Raw genomic sequence first — 20326 nt, forward strand, 5'->3', positions numbered from 1 at the left:
ATCACAGGTGGAGCCGATACAAAATATGGGGTAATCGTTACATTGCTTTTCACATGGCAGCATCTTCCAGGGAGACTATTGATTGAATGTGGTGGTAATGTTTCTTAGCTGTAACTGAGGAAGAGACAGTGATGATAAGGACTGAAACATTGAAAACATTTTTAATAGCAAATATCCTGCCACTCGCACTTTTTCTAGAGTGACAATCCTCACGACAGTAAAGCCCACACATTCGTCATTGAAATCTTTAATTTTTGCTTCGAGTGACCCTACTGACACAACTTAGCATGTGGTGAAACAATGTTGTTTGGAAATACATTTTGATCGACAATGAGGGCTAAGCCACAAAGACGTTAATTGCTGTCGATCAGCCATTTGCTATGTACAAAAAAGTTATGAATCAATTTTTTATGGGTTTTTCTTCTTGTGCTTCCTTGACGAAAAAGAATAAAAAAGTATTCAGCAAAATGCCAGAGAGAAAATTAGATTCTTCCGGATCCCTTTATTTGGCAGGATTATCATTAAAACAACTGTATCCATGCAGTCATAATTGGTAACCGATGAATGAATAAATAAAAAGCAGTAGCGAGCAATAGCTGAGAAATAGGTCTGGGTTTAGGTCATTTCAAGATCCATATTCTGCATGAAACTGTACAGAAGTCTAAAAAAATAACAGAGGAAAGAACAGAATATGTAACAGACAACTGAACTTGATATCAAACAATAAAACTGTCACCAGCATGCAGAAAATAGTTCTGGGTTCCCTCATCCATGCATCCATCCTTCCTCTCCTCCTCTATCTGTTGTATAAATGACCTTAATGGACCATAATTACCTAAATCTGAGACAAAAATGAGGCTCAAATCTGATTTGTTATTTACCCTATCTCTCTACACTTAGCTGAACATCACACACAAACAGCACTGTGGCGCCTCAAACCACTTACTTACATCTTCTCTTCTTCCCCTCCACCACGTCAAGCAAGACTCTCGTTCCCATATGGTGACACTAATTTATTGTGTCATTTTATATGAGCCGATAGTCTCTTTGGATTTACATTCATGACAAATGAGGGAAGCCGGGTTGCGTGTGCGACCATGGCAGGCATTTGTCCAACTAAGCGTGATGATATTTAAGTGCTTTTTAGAGCTCTTCATGTCCATACAACACGTGACAGCGCACGCATCTTTAAAGTACAGCATAGCTTCTCGACATAGAGCTCTCTGCGTGCGGGGGTTGTGTTGGAGACTGCGACACGTGCTTGTGACAGAAACGTGTGTTTTCATGATTCGGTGAGTAGAGGCAGAGATGCCCTTTGAGGATGCGAGCTCTCAAGCGACGTACAAGCTCTCCTTTAGGTAAGTCAGCATAAAGCAGCCGTGTGGCCTGGTGTTGCTTGCTTGCTGCAGTGTGATGCAGAGAGGATATTTCATATATCAGACTCTGAGCCCACTCACGCCTCTGCTGTAGGTGTGCCTGTGACGCACACTGAAAAAGTGAGGCTGCATACTATCTGCATTTGTCTGTCAATACTCTCACATAGAAATCTGATTCCTTTTTTGACACCGCAAGGTATCAAAGGAGCGTGATCCATCTGGAGTTATTATAAAGTTGCTCGCATATTAGTGCTTTGGTCTTGCTGCAGCAAAACATAGCATCCTTTTGGTTTAGCAAAGAATACCACAATTCCGATATCCCTGCAAGTGCCCCCACCCATCTACCTAGATACACACACACCTACATACACATTGACTCACAGTCGAATGCTCCTGTCACTCCCTGACACCAATTTAACAAAACCCCTGACATGCAGACATACACACGTTGTGCATGCATAAACAAAGTTCTCAGGACAAGGAATGGAGTGGACCACCACAGCCCTCTATGCCTCTAAAGAGGTATAACAGCAAAATAATCAAACACTGCAGCTTAGATTTCAGCACACTTGAAAAAAAGGAAAATCCACATACACAACAACTATCTCGTTGATATGGCATCTTTTTGATAGTGCCTATTTAGTTCAATTTAGTGTTGATCTAAAACATTAATTAATGTATCCTCATCAAAATAGGTTACACTGACGGTAGTTTGAAGGGTCATTTAATGGATTGGATGGTTAGATTTTTTTAAATGCAAATGTAAAGGTACTCTATGAATAAACATCTACGCTAAGGTGATTTTTACTGAAATGGAAGGGCTTCCAAAGTGAGAGCGATGAAACATGTTTGTCCCTCAGACATGAAGTCAACAATTTAAATCAAGACATTGATTGAACTTTAAACAACTTCTCAAACGAGCAGCTCTAAATTAGATAGTTAATAGTTTTCATGGACCCATTTTTTCCTTCCAGCATCTTCCCTTGGCCTGCATAGGCACTGACTTAGAAAAGAAAGACACACGCACATCTGCTGCCCGATTAGGGATGGGTGCTGGATTAAAAAGAAAAAATTCAACTTAGTGGAGTATTAAAAAAATCTGCACATCAAAAATGCTCCAAAAAGAAAATAAGATTTATTTCACATAGAAAAACAAAACAAAAGCAAAGACTAGGCTCTTCCTCAGATGCTTCGATGATGTGATGCATCGCTATTGAGACATGGAACGCACAGTGCAAGATGGGGATTTGTTTTTCTTATGAAACAGTGACATCTTGTGGACATTTGTGATCGTATCATAATAAAACCACAAAGTTTAACTCACCAGTAGTAAAAAGACAAGTGTTTGTCATTGTTAAAATCACAATGAAAAAATAAAAACCATATTCCATTTCCATTACAAGATGGAATATTTTCTAGGCTTTAGAACTTGAGAATTCACGTCGCAGAATTTAAGTAGGAATGGTTTGGAGACTATTTTCGCTCCTTTAGATTATTAGAAAATGTAAAAAGAAAGAGAACCTGAATGGCTTGTCTATATTATTCCTTTGTGTGGGTATCTGTGTGGATAAGACTATCACAACAAGCAACGAAAATTTTAAAGCATTTTAGCGTTTTTGGAAACACCAGGGTGACGGGAAAACGTCTGTTTAATGAGCAATAGCCAATGTTGACCACAGCCACACCACACAAACCTGCAACTAACTGTTCCTGCTCAATTCCAGGTTAAAAAAATAATAACAATAAATAATTGCACCCCAAACCACAGCCATAAAATTCCCAGCAACCCCCAAATCACACAGAAAACAAGGATCAACATAAACCCCTACATTCGTGACTCGCCATAGTATGTATATTAGCAATGGACTGGACATACGAACCAAGAAAGACAATGGAATCTTCTTTCTTGATGTATTTTTCCAAAAGATGTTGGAACTCGGAGAAGCTACCCAACCAGTCGTAAGATTGCTCAGTCTTGTATCTTTTATCCCAGTTGTCAACTGAGAGTTGTCTTCTGGCAGGTGATCCATATTCCCTGTGACATAAGAGAGTGAATACTGATCAGACAGAATAACACACAGATTCTCCAAGGTCCCATGTTTACTGAACACCTTGATTCCCAATCACTTAAGTTCAAACAGTTTATCCCTCAGCGCTAATTGATATTTTTACAGAATTTGAACACCTTCTATGAAATTGCTGCTAATATATTGTGGTCATCAGAATGACACAGAGAGGAAAACTATTAATTAACTAACAATCATAGTGGAAATGAATCCACAAAACTCAATTGATTCATATGGATAGGAACTAGAGAATGTAGATTTTAAAACCACTAGAGAAAGGAAAATTCTGAAAATGACAAAGCCCCCATCACTGGAGGCTTACCAGTGACCACGCTCAGACACAAAAGGAACAACACTCTCATCTTATTGAATTGTTCCCATGACATACATCTTAGATGAGTAGATCCTTGGCCATGGAAACAAGCATCACACCATGCAGGATAATTCACATCACCCCTGTCATACACTTAGACAGGTAAATGTAGAAAGTTGCTTAGGTGTATCCAGAAAGTGGCTATATTTGCCAGTCTTGGTTTAAATTTCCAGAGATGCTGTGACAGGTACAGTACAGGCTCCAGCGAGCTCCACTTAAGCACAGCTGCGGTGTCAAATCTAATACCATTAAAAATGAGATGAGCTCCTTATTTTCAGACACTTTCTTGATGCCGCTAGGTTAAAACATCATGAAAAAGGTATTACACCTTTCTGTATAATCCTTCACACAAACCAACCAACCAGATAATGTCAATAGCATAACCCTGACGATAGTTAAGGGTTAACTCACCTAAGAAGTACTTCTTTTATCATTATAAGGGTTATATCTTATCGAGATTTCCCACTATTTGACAAATACTTGCATCACATTTTGCATTTTAGTGCACGAGTCTTGTCGAAATCTACCGGTCTTGGCAACTGGACTTGAATTTCTTCACTGGACCTGAAGAAATTCAAGTCTAATCGCTAAGACCAGAAGATATCAACAAGAAATCACCATGACCAGGACGTCTGACAACCTCCACAGACAGTTAGTGCACAATATGTGCCATATCCTAAGATTTAAATTTAGAGTCAGAGAAACTTTAGTTCTCCCTGAGGGGCAATTGGAAGGCACATGGGTAGCAGAGCATGCTAGAACAGATCCAACATCTATTCATAAATAAAATAACAGTAAGGTAAAAATAAAAGTGAAGTTAAGTCCACCATCTGTGATTAAACTATACATCTGTGTAAATGACTGTACATGTGTGCAAATGACAATACATCTGTAAATCACTGTAAATCAGTACAATGGGCAGAAGAAAAACTGTACATTCTGTCAGGGTATCACACCTGGGTCCAATTTGTAATCGGCGCCAGCTGCAGCAGATGCTGCTAATCAAGATCCCTATAAAGGGCTCTTACAGACCACTGCAGAACCCTGCCACGACCAGACCCCAACCCTGCCACAACTGGACCCAGCCGGCCGGTGTAACATTGGACCCTGACCCTGCCGTGACCCTTCTTGCCTTCACCCCCCTGCCTGGGGGCCCATCCTGCCTGCAACCCGTCCTGGTGAGACCCAGCCCTACGCAACTCTGTCTCGGGGCCGGGGGCTTACCAGCGACACCCTACCTGCCGTTTCACATAATAAAGCGCTTTCAACCCAGATTCTGCTCTGAGGTGTGGTTCCCTGCCCGAGTGCGACCCGTGACACATTCATGTGATATAACAGGAGCAGCACTACACGAAGGGGTGGTGAGGAGCTGTTTGGAGCTCCTCACCACCCCTCCTCTTGGCTTTGCAGCCTAAGCAACTTAAATGTCAGTGACAGGATGTGGGGTGGATCCTGAAGGATTCTATAGGCTGTCCTTATTGTTTGTTGGCTGTGGAGGTTTTAGCCAATGATTTTAGGGCAGACCCTGGCGGTTTCTATCTTGTAGGGTAATTGAGCAGAACCAGTAGGTAAAAGAGAAGGTCATCAGACTCTTAGTAAAGGAGAAATAGAACATGGTCAGGATGGTACTGCACACGTTAAATGACCGGCTGTGGCAGTCGCTGCCGGCGGCCCCTGTCTGCTGAAGAAGGCAACTACCATGGCCTTAAACTTGAGGCAGGAGGCTTCGTACCAATTTGCAAAGCGGAAGGCTGGACCGCGGTGGAGTGAGGGACCAGACAGGAGGACAGTGTGGTTGGCAAACTTCACAAAGTGGCAGTTTATTTGGGTGAAGCTGCAGTCAGGTGTGTAGAGGATGAAGAGCAGTGGAGATAGCATGCAGCCTTGTGGCAAACCAGAGGAGGCGAAGAGGGTGTCAGAGAAAATGTTCTTAACCAACACCCTCTGCCATCTATTGGTGAGGAAGAGCAGATGAGACCGGATGAGTTGGTAGGTGAAGTGGAAACAGGTGATCAGCTTCTCAGCCAGTATGTGGGATTTTAGGGCATTGAAAGCCGAGGATACAAGTGCAAACTGGAGCCTGATTGTTTTGAGAAGTTTCCAGGCGTCTATGGATTGAGTCAGTAATGACTATCTTGGCATCATCTAGTCCTCTGCCTGTGCAGTCGGCAAATTGGAGATGGTCAACTAGAGGTTCCGTTACTCTGGTGATGTGGGTTTTTACGATTCTCTCTAGGCCTTTTATCACCAGAGGGGTGAGAGCCACAGGCCAAAGGTCGTTCCCTACCTTTTTCAGGACCTCTGATGTACCTTTTGTAGGACAGGAATTCCCCAATTGGGTGCTTCCACAGCTTGGCCGCTGTGCAGCTAAGCACAGTGTTGAAGGGTTCGACCATAAATGTTGTCTGGACCAGGCGTGTTGATCTTAGTTCCCCTGTGGGTTCTCACCACCTCCTGTGTGTCGAAGCCGAGGGCAGGGCTGTCCAGTTTGAGAGTCTGATGCCTCTAGCTGGGTTCTTTTTTCACTCTCAAGCCTTGTGAAGAAGGAGTTGAGGTCATCGGGTGATGATATTGTGTTGCTACCTGAGATGTGCTTTGGTGAACGACTGGAGGAAACAGTGTTCAAATATGCCATCTATCAAGCTGAGTGGACGTTCCCTTGTGCTCCACCTTGTTCTTGTATTTCAGCTTGCCAGTTTTGATGGCGCATTTGATTGTATTGCAACTTATCAATATTAGAATCATTAGAATCTCTTTCAGCTCTTTAGTCACCCAAGGCTTGGTGTGTGCAATCATGGTGACTTTTTTTTTATTAGGGATGATGCTGTCTACACAGAAGGAGATGTAGAATGACACCACCTGCTCACCGATGTTCCTGGACGAGGATATAAGGTTATACCGGTCCATGGATCCAAAGCACCCTGAAGTCGGTCAATGCTGTCTGGCGTCCACTGCATGATGATTTTTTGCCAATCTATCTGCTCTTCTTGCCAACGGTGAGAAGACAGAAGAAAGCAGTGTAGAGCTGTGATCAGCGGAGCCAAAAGGGGGAGGGGCAGCATTTTCGTAATGTGAGGCCCATGAATCAGGTCATGTCTTGCATATATTTTGGTTTTTGGTGTAAAATTTTACAGATAGGAATCTTTTATTGTAAATATTGGTGTTGGTGATTTTGAGACTGCAGCTACCGACAGAGCATTTCACACAGGTTATCAAAACCTTTCATAATAAGTTAAATAATTGTAGTCTACAGGGTTTCAGCCACATGCATATCAGAACTATCAAAGATTTCAAATTTTACCTCATCAGAAAGTTCTGAGCTTGAATTGCATTATTCTAAATGCTTTTGGTCAAGATTTACATCTTGTTGGACACTCATGACATTCGTGACTTCAACCAATGAAAAGTAAGAAGGTGTTGTTTTGTTTTGGAAACACTTTACCCATATTGCTGGAATCCCAATCACAGAAAGTTACTTCTGGGATTCACATCATGCTCAGGCTCAAGCGCAGAACTTCTGTGACAACTCCACGTCAAGTTCTCAAACTTTCGAAACAGTTTGCATTGTGCCGCACCACACACACACACACACACACACACACACACACACAAAACAAAATTTGTTTTCTAAAGAAACTTACACACTTCGCTGAGAGAACAAAGACCAAGTATCCAACTTCTAAATCACGTGGCGTCTATGTGTGTCAGCTGCTGCGGCTGTTTCTGTGTATTGCTGGAACTCTGTCCACGATTTAAACCTGAGAGATGACGAATTAAAGTTTCAATTTAAGTTGGACACCGCATTAGAAAACATCTTCTGTGTTAAACCCAATGTAAAGATGAACACAATCAGAGCAGTGGCCAACACAAAGAACGGCTCATTAAGAAGAACTCTCGGTGCATTCGAGTGGCTGTACCCTCCGGGGAAGTTTTCCACCCACTCTTCAGAACAATTCCAGTTTTGGTTTCATCAGATGCGGTTGTATATAATGAATTTTCCATACAAATTGACCCACTATTTTGTCTTCCAAAGCAAAGCACATTAGGTCTGCTATTCATATTGGTCACATAACCTATAGTACTTGATAGAACGTTGAGTTTCAAACCAGAAAAGTCGTGACAAGGTTATTGCCTTGTGAGTATTCGCCTATTGTTGGTGCTAAAGAATCAGTTCTAAATCACCATGTGGTTGCACTGCAGATATTACCTACATATTACATAGCAGTTAAAGAAAATAATAAGATTTATGGCAATATTTAAAATTCGTTAGTAGTCATCTATGTACGATTATGTAACAGTTCTTTCTGAACTTGTTCCTGTTATAAGTTTAACCACAGTAGACGCTTTAAGCTCTTATTTTGAAGCCTTAACAGAGGGCAGAAATTACAGATGCAGTATTTGCTTTGAGAATGTGAATAGAGAAGTACAGAGAAGTTCAGAGGGAGCTGCATTGTGCCTTTGTAGACTTGGAAAAAAACATGACAGGGTGCTGAGAAAGGGACTCTTTCTCAGCACCCTGTCATATGTTTTATGTATGAGGAAGTCTGGAGAGGCATGGCAGAGAAGTGTGTTAGACTGGTGCAGGACTTGTATGCTAGCTTTGAGACAGTGGTGCGGTGTGCTGTAGGGGTAGCAAAGAAGTTCAAGGTGAAGGTGGGACTTCATCTATGATCAGCTCTGAGCCCCCCCTTGTTTGCAGTGGTGATGGACAGAATAACAGATGAGGTTAGACAGGAATCTCCATGGACCATGATGTTTGCAGATGACATTGTGATCTGTAGAGAGAGCACGGTTGAGGAAAATCTAGAGAGGTGGAGGTAAGCTGTGGAAAGGAGAAGGATGAAGGTTAATCGCAGCAAGACAGAGTATGTGTGTGTGTATGATAGGAACCCAGGTGGAGCGGTGAGGCTCCAGGAAGTTGAGATCAAGAAGTTGGAGAATTTCAAGTAGTCCAGACGGTCAACAGTCCAGACCAACGGAGAGTGTGGGAAAGAGGTAAAGAAACAGGTTCAAGCACGTTGGAAAGGGTGGAGAAAAATGTCAGGAGTACTATGCAATAGAAGACTGTCAGCCAGAATGAAAGGAAAGGTGTACAAGACAGTGGTGAGACCAGCGATGCTGTAGGACTAGAAACACTGACAATGACGAAAAAAGATAGATAGGATCAGGAATGAGTCTATCAGAGGGACGGCTTATGATAGATATTTTGGAGAGAATGTCAGAGAAGCAAGACTGAGATGGTTGGGTCATGTACAGAAAGGGAAGGTGAATATATTGGTAGACGGATGCTGGAATTGGAGCTGCGGGGCAGGAAGTCTTTAGGAAGACAAAAGAGAAGATTTAAGGACGTGGTGAGAGAGGATATGAAGGCAGTTGGTATGAGAGAGGAGGATACAGAGAATAGGGTTAGATGGAGAAGGTTGATTCGGTGTGGCGACCCTCAAAGGGAAAAGCCGAAAGGAGAAGAAGAAGAGAGTGGAAGCGTGGTATTGTGGTGGATACTGGGTAGTGATGGTGTGAAGACAGGAAAAAAAATAAAGACAGGAATGTTGCCTGTGCGACATTGGTGTCTCTGCCTTTGGTAGTTTGCAGTCGTATGCAGTGTAGGCAACTTTCACATATCCTCGGTTAGAATTAAGATAATGTAATACCCATGACGACATTACACATTTGGACCAAGTTGTGAACTATAAGGCCAAATGCTATGGATTATGATGTTAAAAACTGAAATCTTAGCTTTTTATTTATTTATTTATTTATTTCTATTTTGTTTGTGTATGGTTGTCTGTATGTTTGTTTTTGTTTGACTGATGGTTTCTCTTATCCGGAATGCATGACGAAGCGGCTCTGTTTAGTCAGGAGGTGATTATGAAAATACAAATTTTATTCAAGTTGAGAAAGTAACAAAATTATATTCAGAAATATATTATAAAGCCAACAAATAGTCGTGGTACCGAATAACAGTATAGTTTCAAGAACTCAAAATCCAGCTAAAGGTCACATATTCGCCTGGAGCAAGTAAATGGAGACTATTAAGTGTAGATACAAAGTGTTACAATATTTAAAGCAAAGGAAGTGAAACTTGCGACCAGTGTAGGATGAATAATTTCATAGTAAGAGCAAGTAGTAGCTCAACAGCATGTAGCCAGGCGCTTTGAATCACTTTGCTTTTACTTTAGCATCCTAAGGAGCAGTTTGCTGGTTAAGATCCCAACAACAAGGATAAACATCATGACTAGCATAGTCAGGCCCCGGCGCAATAACAACTGTTTCGGTCGCCATCCCAGAGCATGGTTGGTGTTGTAGTCCAGACCTGGGAAGTGTAAATCCCCCTCCTCATTGCACCTTTGCTCGGATGAAATGATGCTGATTGGGGAACCACCTGAGACATGAAGAAAACGTCCTGATCAGATCTTCAAAACTGTTTAGTTGCAAGTTCCATGAGTGTTATACATGAAAAAGAACTTTATTTACCCTTGATCTTCATGTCCAGCATTTCTCTCCTTTCTTTGTCCTGGACTCCTGCTTTCACCATTGCCTGAATAGACACATTTATTCAAGTCCAAAAACTCCACATTGTGTAAAATAACCTATATACCGGTAATGTTCACTGACAGGGTTAGAATGCATATGATGACATTTACAGAATCGTGTGCTATATTTAAGCCTAGAGTTTCTTTAGAAAACAATACATGTGGATAATGCCTCACCTCTTCTGACACCTTTCTCCAATCAAGTTTACACAAGAAAATGATAAAGAATGCTGATTGTAGACTAACACAGATGAGAAGCCCCAGCCAAAGTCCTGCAACAGAGACGACTCCTTCAAAATTGTTTCTATGTGACTTCAACAGTCGACGGTGATGTCAGCAGCTTGGTCGCTCTCACCTACAATTCCCAGTTTGCAACCAAACATCATGGATACCCCAATGGGAATGCCAATACAATAATATCCCACAATGTTGCAAATGGCACCAATCTTGGATTTTCCTGCTCCTCGTAACACACCTCCTGTCACACCCTGCACACATCAAATATAACCATAAAACACCATCTGCCGAGCAGATTGATATTTATTCACACCTCTAGCATACTTACAGCCAAGGCATCTATAGGGTGGAAGAGCCCAAATAGCATCATGATATCAGCAACCCGCTGAACAATTTCTCTAAAGGATACAGGAAATATTTTATATTGTGATTTAAGCACACCTTTAAGGATAATTGTTTCACTTACATACTATCAATACAGACCGCTCCATTGTAAAGATGTGGCCAACCAAGTCTTTACATGACGTGAGAATAATTCCAACAAGGCCTGAGATTGTAACTGCATAAAAAAATAAAAAAGCATAGATGTCAGCTACTAATTTTTGAAAAATACAGTATCAGCTACTTCGAAGGGGTTTTTCTGTCTGTCTGTTGGTCTGTTGTAATGGCATTGTCTGGTCCTGGAGAAACATTCTCTAGAACATTGGTTTGGATTACACTGGTAGATAGAATATAGTCTTTTGTCTGTCGACAGATAGACGCTGGGATCTATGCGGGATACAGTCACAAAACTCGTCAATGGCTAAGATGAAACTGAAGATGGGCGTTGTCTATCCTGTGAGTACGGAGTAATCAAGAGTCTAAAATTGCACTTCCAGACTACTCTTATGTAATATCAGAGAGGTCGCGCTTTATGTATCTATTTATTCATTCACCATCTGTATCGCTTATCATGTCCCCCTCTGGGCAACTCTACAATGCAACTGCTACATTTCTTTAGACTGTGAGACCGGAAAACTCTGACATATGTATGAATCTAACTATCTATCTATCCATCTATCCATCTATCTATCTATCTATCTATCTATCTATCTATCTATCTATCTATCTATCTATCTATCTATCTATCTATCTATCTATCTATCTATCTATCTACCTATCTACCTATCTACCTATCTACCTACCTACCTACCTACCTACCTACCTACCTACCTACTTACTTACTTTGGGAGAAAAGCAAAGAAGCAAAAAATCATTCTTGTTTCTGTCATTTGGTTTGAAATTGCTCCTTACAACTTGTATTTGATTTACCTTTCTTTCATAACAGTAAATCCCCAAAAAGTGGGTTATTGGGCAATAGCCTCATGTTGTACTACTCACATGTTGCACTGAATTTTTGATGAATACTAGTTTTGTGAAAATGTATGGATGCATTCATGCATGCATGTTTCTTCTTACATGCACAGAGGATGGAGACCTTGCTAGAAGACACAGCCTGCTCCACGTTTCCAGCACCAAGCGCATTCCCCACCCGCACACTGGCAGCCAACGCAAATCCCATTGGAAACTGATAAACAGGAAAAATCCAAAATTCAAATTCCTGCAGTGATGCATAACAGCAATCATTATTTCAGTAATGTGCCGCTTTTAGAATTCTGATTGCGGCAAAACAGGGTCATGCCAGAATCGCAACTCTCAGTCATCAAACACAAATAAAAGTAGCCAAGAGTGTTAGGAAGTGTAGTTCATATAGCAGGCCAGATTAACTTGAAAAGCAGTGTAGCCAAAAGGTTACATCACATTTAAGAAAGACAAAATGGCATTTCATGGTAGCAGTACCATAAATGTGACTGAGACCATCTGATAAGCAACCGACTGAGCTCCGAGCTCCACCTCACTGATTAGACCCGCTAAGAATCCACCAATTTCAAAGGTCCACCACTCCAGACAGAGCATAGCCATGCTGGGTACAGCCACTCGTACAAAACAATTCCATTCCTGCAGACAATCCAGTGACCAACCTAGAGAAATGGAGTTAGAAGAATTCTGAACATTATGAAATACCATCTTTTTTGCAATAGATTGGAAACTCTGGAAAATTGTGAACTCACCAGACCATGTTGCAGCATGTAATCTCATCTTGAGGATGTAAATCAACAAGATGACAGCGAGGGAGGAGTTCGAAATAGCATTTGCTGCTGCAGATCCACTATGGTTGAAGGCACATTTAACCATCAGTTCAAAAGGAAAAAGGGAAAGAAAGACAGACAAACAGTTAGGCGTTCTATTTTTCGAATGCAAAACACAATCTCACATATTGTTGTTTTTGTCTATCATACTCACATGACACCCAGATTTAGTTTGTAGAGGAGAATGTAATTGAAAAGAACATTGACAATGTTTCCGATGCCCCCGGTTATTACCTGAGGCCAGATGATACCCTGGGAATGCAAGCAACGTACACTCGTCAGTGAGCCTGATGAAAAGTTGAGTTCTGTGATTTTCAACTTGGGTTTGTTTTCCATCTCAGTGGCTCTAAAATCTCAATCATCCCGAAGAAATAAGATCTGATAGATTACTGATCAAGAAATCATTAACAAACAATAATTAAAAAGAGTAGCCGGAAGCATGTCTGGTATAGCCACCAAAAGGATCAAATGGTTGTAAATATTTGTAAATACAGTAAATGTAAATATATTGTGGCTTCCCAGGCAACCTCTGGGATATGACTGGTCAAGTAGTCAGGGATGCAAATGAGGCAAGAACTCGGTTACAGACCAAGTAACTGTTATAACTGTTGAAAGAGGATTTGCTTTATGTAGGGGGTTGCTCAGTTATGCCTGTGTTCTGTTGTCATCCTATTGTCAATTTTTGTCAACTGAAGAAGCTTATCGGATGAAGGTTGAAACGTCTTCAAGTGAAGATATTCAAGTCCAGTTGACAAGAAGGAGGAATTCCTATTTTCAAAGGTCAGTTAGACTTTAGTTAGTGTTTAAAACCAAAATAAACCCAATAGCCGTTGTGTAAATTTAATGGCTAGTCAACATTTAGTGAGCAACGGGAAATGGACCGGCAAAATAATCAAAGTTTTCATTTACCCTTCTGTTTGTTTTGTTTTTTCTGTTTGTTTGTTTATGTGTCTTATTGGTAAATGGTCTCAACTTAAAGAACGCTTTCACACCTTGCCATTTAAGCTAAATAATAGTGTGCACTGTTCAGTTGTTCAAGTCGCATTAAACCTTTGTCGGTTTTCAAACAAATTCCAAAATGTAATATCCAAAAAGCTGCAAGAACCCATATTTAAGATGACCGAAATTATTCATAGTCAACATTTGCATATCACTGTACCTGGTTCTGTAAATATCTCCCCAGCAGCTGAAACATGAAGGCAGCCTGGAGAGAATGCAGTGACAAAGAGGGAACTATGAATAAAGCACTGGAAAAGGACAGCATACAGACACACCTTAGGTGATTTTGGAGGTTCACCGAAATCCTGATATAAAGAAACGCATGCTGAAGTGGAAGACACTGACACCTAAAACTTGATTTTATGCTTTTTTACTGATGCCAAGTGAGGTCTTGCGAATGATGTGGGGGTTCTTAAACTCCTGCGATGTCAGTGCTGTTCCAAAGTAGCAAGAACATTGTGAAACTCTAAAAAATTGCCTGGATATTTTTCTATAAAGGTCCCAAAAACAAACAGACAACATTTCAAGTAACTGAAAAGTGCATTTTTTTTTTTGTAATTACTAAAGCTATATATCTACACGTTGGGTTTGTTTTGAAGTACATGTAAAAAGGCTTTTGAAATGCAGTGTGATATTAAACTGCCATCTTTTTATTTTTTAATGATTTAGTCATTTACTCATTTATTTTATCTTTTATGATAGTTTCCCAGGGCACGTTACCATCAGCTGCTGCCAAAGCTACAACCAGCTGGTTGAACAGAATAACCAACGCAGTGACCAAACAGAGAATGCTGCACGTGGAAAATGTAATGGTTGGACATGCTAATACCTGATGGCAGCAATAGACCAGCAAATACATAATTTCACAGTGTCCAACTTCAGTCTGTTTGTGTTTTGCAGTTAAACAAACCATAAATTTCAACCCACTTTAACAGCGGCAGCCATTTTGGGTTAAAAAACTGTCTCCAGGAAAGCCTTATACAGCGTCAGGCATGTCTGCTCACAGTTCTTGCATTAAATCACCCCTTTATTGGAAACTGGATCTGATTGGCTCAGGACGGTCAAACCCATTAGAAATCGGGCTGAATGTGAAGGGTGCCAGACAGATTTCTAGATTGAAACTGAACTGAAATTGGCAGTTTCATCTAGCTGCCAGGCCACAAAATCTCACTATTTTGATATATTTCTAGTAGATTCCTGTCGCTGATCCCCCAATCTTAAAGATGAAATGGTGCCTATGAATAAGAACAGGGCTGAATTGTGTGATGGTTAAGGAAACAAACTCACAGGCAGAGCAGGCATGAAGATGTGCACATACAGCTGGGAGAGTCTGGAAACATCAAAATAAGTATTACCACATGGTTTTTGAGAGGTATGGCTTGAAAGTACAGTCAGCGAGCAAGCTGCTGACCTTGCGACCTCTGGGCTTTGTTTGAAAGCGAGCAGAATGACCTCGGTGTTCATGAGAATGGCCCAGCAAGGGAGGCAGGCCAGGAGGAGGATCAAAACACCTCTTTGGAGAATAAGTCCAACACGCTTCATGTTTCCACTCCCATAAGTCTGGTAAAGAAAGTCAGATGGATAAGGGGATTGGATTATTGAAAGGAAAAAGCAGCCACGCCCAGAGAGATACACCGAAAGAACTGAGATAAAGAACAATTATTGGTGGAAATATGAGCCATTATCCAAGATTTTACCTGGGATATGAGTGAATCGCAGGCTGAGGCCAAACCATTTCCAACTGATATTCCAGTTACATTAATGACCTGTATAAAAAAACATAAAATCCTTGTGAATCTGGCTCATGCAACAATAGATGCCAAAACATAAGCTGCCTCAGTATGACGTTAAAGAGAACGGCGGCCTGGCAAAGACAGAGCGCTCACCGCGGTTGCCAATGCAACACTTGCAAGCTCGGTTTCCCCCAGATGACCGCAGAATACTGTGCTGACAAAACTGATGAGGAAAACCATCAACTGTGAAAGGAACTGAAAACATCGAAACAACTTTTATTTTTCATAGGAAGGTGGGTGGAAATCACAACCTACATCACGATACAAAACATTTTCTTCATGGAATATTACCATCTCTGCTTAAACATCTCAAATCATGCATTCATTTCCTCTTCTCATGGCTCAGTAGACAAATTCAGAAAATACATTTTATTCCCAACTCTGCGGTCACATCTGTGTATTACTTTCATGAAAATGTGAAAATCAAACGTGGCGCAGGTTAACTGATAACTCAGTTAAGTGAGTTTTGAAAAGCCCCGTAAAACTGACCTCAATACGGTTGGTTGTATTATATCGATCAGAAAACAAATAATACCAACTGAAAAGGTTGGAAAGTCAGGAGATAATAAATCCTCGTACAAACACTTACCATCGGCCCGGCTAGTTTGAAAAGTTGAATTATTTCTCTCTTATAGTCCACTGGAAGCCAGTCCTTCAAGTACCTCAGAAACCTTCCACTACAAGTAAGACACAGAGCCTTGCTGCTCACAGGGGTGCTGTCTGGATTCTGCAGCTTGATTCTGTCATTGCTGCCAAAGTGAAATGCAATATCATCCATATCTATAAAAATTAACACTGGATAATTATTGCTCTGTGGTGCAAGTGGTGCAGGTTAGCCTGCTTTCCTTCCCCTTACCTCTGGGGAATCCTTCTTGTGATCTGTAGTCGACTGGGAGGGCTTTTAGAAACACGCCCCCTCATTTTACCAAACCTCCACAATCATTAATATACTCTATGAACTCAGATGACTCAATCTGCTGGGGTGCAATTTTTAACATGATTAACCTGTCGCTTCCCACATGAGACTTCAGTTTATTTTCTCCCCTAATTTCAGTTTCCGATTGAATTTCGAATGCAGTTGTTTCAAATTAATTGAGGAAATTATAAAGAAAGAAAAAAACTTTCAGAATAGTCCCAAAGCCATTTCCTTGGTTTCACCTGTCTCTTCTCTATTGTTTTTCACTTTGTAAACAAACAGAAAAACCAAAGATCCACTTCAAAGTGCCCAATCACAGCACAGATAAAGGGGAAAAGCAAGAATACCCTCAAATTAATATCATTTGTTGTCATTTCTTCTTTACTCCAATTTGGTTTCAGTACATTTTTGTGGATGTTCTCAATTATCCATGTTGTGGTGAGTTCTTGTCAAAATCTTCTGAAGAAGCCTCTCAGTCCAGAACTGTAGAAGCCTCTTGACAAGGGGTGAAACATCTTCCAGTGAAGAAATTCAAGTTCAGTTGCCACAACAAGAAGATTTTGACAAGAATTTCAGTACATTGTGCTGTTTGTTTTATAATTTGTAGCTTTACCTTGTTCTGTGTTCGTCCTCGTTATTTAACCAAAATTGGAGTTCCAAGACCCTACAAGGGTAGTGGCAGGTCTTAACAGAGCCAATAAAATGGCGTTAACCAGGCTCTCATTTGAAAAGCCCTGTTTGCTTAAATACTCATTAGTCCAAAACTCTTATTATTATAGCAGCACGCACCCCTGTTGAAACTTTTCTAAGCACAAAACTGAATGCTGGTGTTTGGAAAGGTCATCATAAAGCACCAGGATGGTAGAAGCAGTTTGAACTTCAAGAATTTTTCATGAGTGAATCTATGTATGCTTAACACCATAGCAACCACAGTGATAATCCTGAGGTTGAATAAAAACCTGCCAGAGGATTCTTCCGCACAAGGCTGACCAGAGTGAGTAATTGGGAGGATGAGGATGTTCCCATATTTTCTCCGATAATAAGACGAAACAAATCCAGTTAACGTCACTAAAAAGTGAACGTTAAGTCTCCAACATTTCCAGAATTGCTGGGGAAGTGAATGGTGAGTCACAACACAACAATCCTGCATACTATTTGACAGCGCTGTGCTAGGAAAACATGCAATGAAGGAAAATTCGGAGCTTGACTTGATCCCAGCTGTTACCTCAGGGTGCCAAGAGCTGCTGGAATGTATATAGGAATAGATTTATTAGATTGCTGCAGAAGCCCTGATACACAGTCATTGTACTGTCATAGTTATTCTAGAACTTGCATGTACATTGTGGTAGCTTGTAATATTTGTTTCATGGTGTGTAACATATCTCTTCTTCTTCTTCTTCTTCTTCTTCTTCTTCTTCTTCTTCTTCTTCTTCTTCTTCTTCTTCTCTCCCTTTCAGCTTCTTCCTTCAGGGTTGCCACAGGGAATCAACCTCCTCCATCCAACCCTGTTCTCTGTATCCTCTCACACCAACTAACTTCATGTCCCCTTTCACTACGGCTTCTTCTTTTTTGGTCTCCCTTTGGACCTCCAACCCCACCATCCTTTTACCAGTACATTCACTATCCCTCCTCTGTACATGACTGGACCATCTCTGTCTGGCTTCTCTGACCTTCTCTCCAGAACCTTCAACATGTGCTGTCCCTCAAATTGACTCATACCTGATCCTATCCATCCTTGTGACTCCCATAGAGAACCTCAACATCTTCATCTCTGCTACAGCCAGTTCTGCTTCCTGTCCTTTCTTCAGTGCCGCTGTGTCAGAACCATACAGCATCGCTGGTGTAACAACTGTTTTGTACACCTTTTCCCTTTCATTCTGTCCCCCTGACACTTTTCTCCACCTCCAACCTGCTTTAACCCATTTTTCCGTTGCTCTGGACTGTTGATCCTAAGTACTAAAATCCTCCATCTTCTTGATCTCCACTCCCTGTAGCCTCATCATTCCACTTGGGTCCATCTCATCACTCACATGTTGCATTATATAATTCATTACCTGGTTTTGTAGATGAGCTATTTTGTATTCTTAATTAATTTGATTATGTGTGTGCACCAATTTAAGACCACCTTCTCTCACTGCAAAATCTTTATCCAATCCAGACTCTCCAGCAGGTGGTGGTGATTTCTTACAAATGCTGGATCAGAAAAACTTAAGAATTTTTTGGAAGAACTAAACACTGTAAGCTCATCTACAGACAGCCGTAGATGTTAATGTCAGTGAGAATTTATAGTGGGCCTTCTGTCAATACGCTGGCATCGGGATAAATAGATCACTATTTATCTCCCCGCGGTCACAGTTAGCACAATTTATGTGACGACTGCTTTTCCCTGATGAGTTTTTAATGCAAGTTGTTTTGGATCCACAGGGATAACTAACACAATTTCAAGAAATTCATTCTTTGTGATTTACAGGGGAAAGAAAGCCGCACGACAGTGCAGCGGTTAGTGCTTCTGCCTCACAGCAAGAAAAACCCTGGTTTGATTCCCACACGGAGCCTTTCCGTGTTTGTATGTTCTCCCTGTTTCTGCGTGGGCTGCCTCCCACACTTCAAATTCATGCAATGGACTGATGTATGAAAAAATTGGAAACTCACTGGGATGTGTAAATGAGAGTTAATGGTTGTATGTCTCTGTATCCCATATCCATCTGTGGCCTTACGATCAACTGTCAGCTGGACCGGGGTTTCTATCTGGGTGCCAGCGTCACATGATAAACAGTAGATAACAAATGAAAAACATAGTGTCGAGAACAAGGTGGTCATTTCCAAATCTTGTTCTGCTTTCGGTTCCTTCAGGGAAATCTCCTCTCCAACACATACTACCCTCATGTCCCCTTTCACGACACCTAAAAACCTCTTTGGTCTTCCTCTCGTGCCAACAGCAGTATCCATTTTCCAATATATTCATGACCTCTACTCAGTACATGTCCAGACCATCTCATTCTGACCTCTTTGACCTTGACTCTCCAGAGCATCTCCTGTCCCTCTGATGGACTCATTCTGTATCCTACCCAACCTCCTCACACCCAGAGAGAACCATGACTTCTTCTTCCCTGCCTCCCCCAGCACTGCTTCCGGTCTTTTCCTCAGTGCCACTGTCTTTAAAGCATTCAGGATCCCACCACTATCTTGTACACCATTTCTTTCATTCTAGCTGGTACTTCTTTATCTCCCCTGACACTTTTGGAACTCCACCTGTTCCAACCTTCTTGAACCCCTTTTCCCACACTCTCATTGTCTGGCCTTTACCTAAATACTACTACTACTACTATTACTTCTACTACTACTACTACTACTACTACTAAAAAAAAATAAAAATAATAATAATAATAATGATAATAATAATAATAACAATAATAATAATAATAGTATTATAATTCTACTACTACTACTACTACTACCACTAATAATAATAATAATAATAATAATAATAATAATAATAATAATAATAATGATATAATTCTACTACTACAACTACTACTACTACGACTACTACTTCTACTACTAATGATAATAATAATAATAATTATAATATGAAATATCTATACAAACTGATTAGCTCCTCACTTGTGGTGATTGTGTTTAGAATAAAAACAGCCAGCCATCTCCTGTGGCCATTGTATTTTTTTTTATTAATTCTTGTTTTTTTTCACACCGCATCACAATTATGTAACGTGTCCGTGCTCTGGCGGTGCAGCGCGGTTAGTGTGAACGGGAGTGCGGCTTCAGATCCGAATTACGCAAGTTGGTTGCGTAAATGTTGGGGGGGGGGGGGGGGGGATGCGGA

At 41.0% G+C, this 20326-nt stretch overlaps 1 protein-coding gene across 1 annotated transcript; it reads right to left on the bottom strand.

Annotated features, from left to right (window-relative positions):
- Positions 1 to 9806: 9806 nt before the first annotated feature.
- Positions 9807 to 16344, bottom strand: LOC147218778 (multidrug and toxin extrusion protein 1-like). The gene is made up of 16 exons (XM_086173082.1): positions 16156 to 16344; positions 15660 to 15761; positions 15471 to 15539; positions 15185 to 15333; positions 15061 to 15103; positions 13934 to 13978; positions 12929 to 13026; positions 12697 to 12794; positions 12425 to 12606; positions 12044 to 12152; positions 11069 to 11144; positions 10914 to 10983; positions 10704 to 10836; positions 10526 to 10620; positions 10290 to 10353; positions 9807 to 10197 (listed from the first exon to the last, which is right to left on the bottom strand). The coding sequence occupies exons 1-16, from the start codon at positions 16342 to 16344 to the stop codon at positions 9986 to 9988; spliced, it is 1734 nt and encodes a 577-aa protein (XP_086029208.1). The 3' UTR covers positions 9807 to 9985.
- Positions 16345 to 20326: the final 3982 nt, after the last annotated feature.

This window comes from Fistularia commersonii, chromosome 25 (assembly GCF_037954325.1).
Source record: "Fistularia commersonii isolate RoL2024-O1a breed Wild chromosome 25, RoL_Fcom_v1.0, whole genome shotgun sequence".
Classification (NCBI taxonomy): Eukaryota; Metazoa; Chordata; class Actinopteri; order Syngnathiformes; family Fistulariidae; genus Fistularia; species Fistularia commersonii.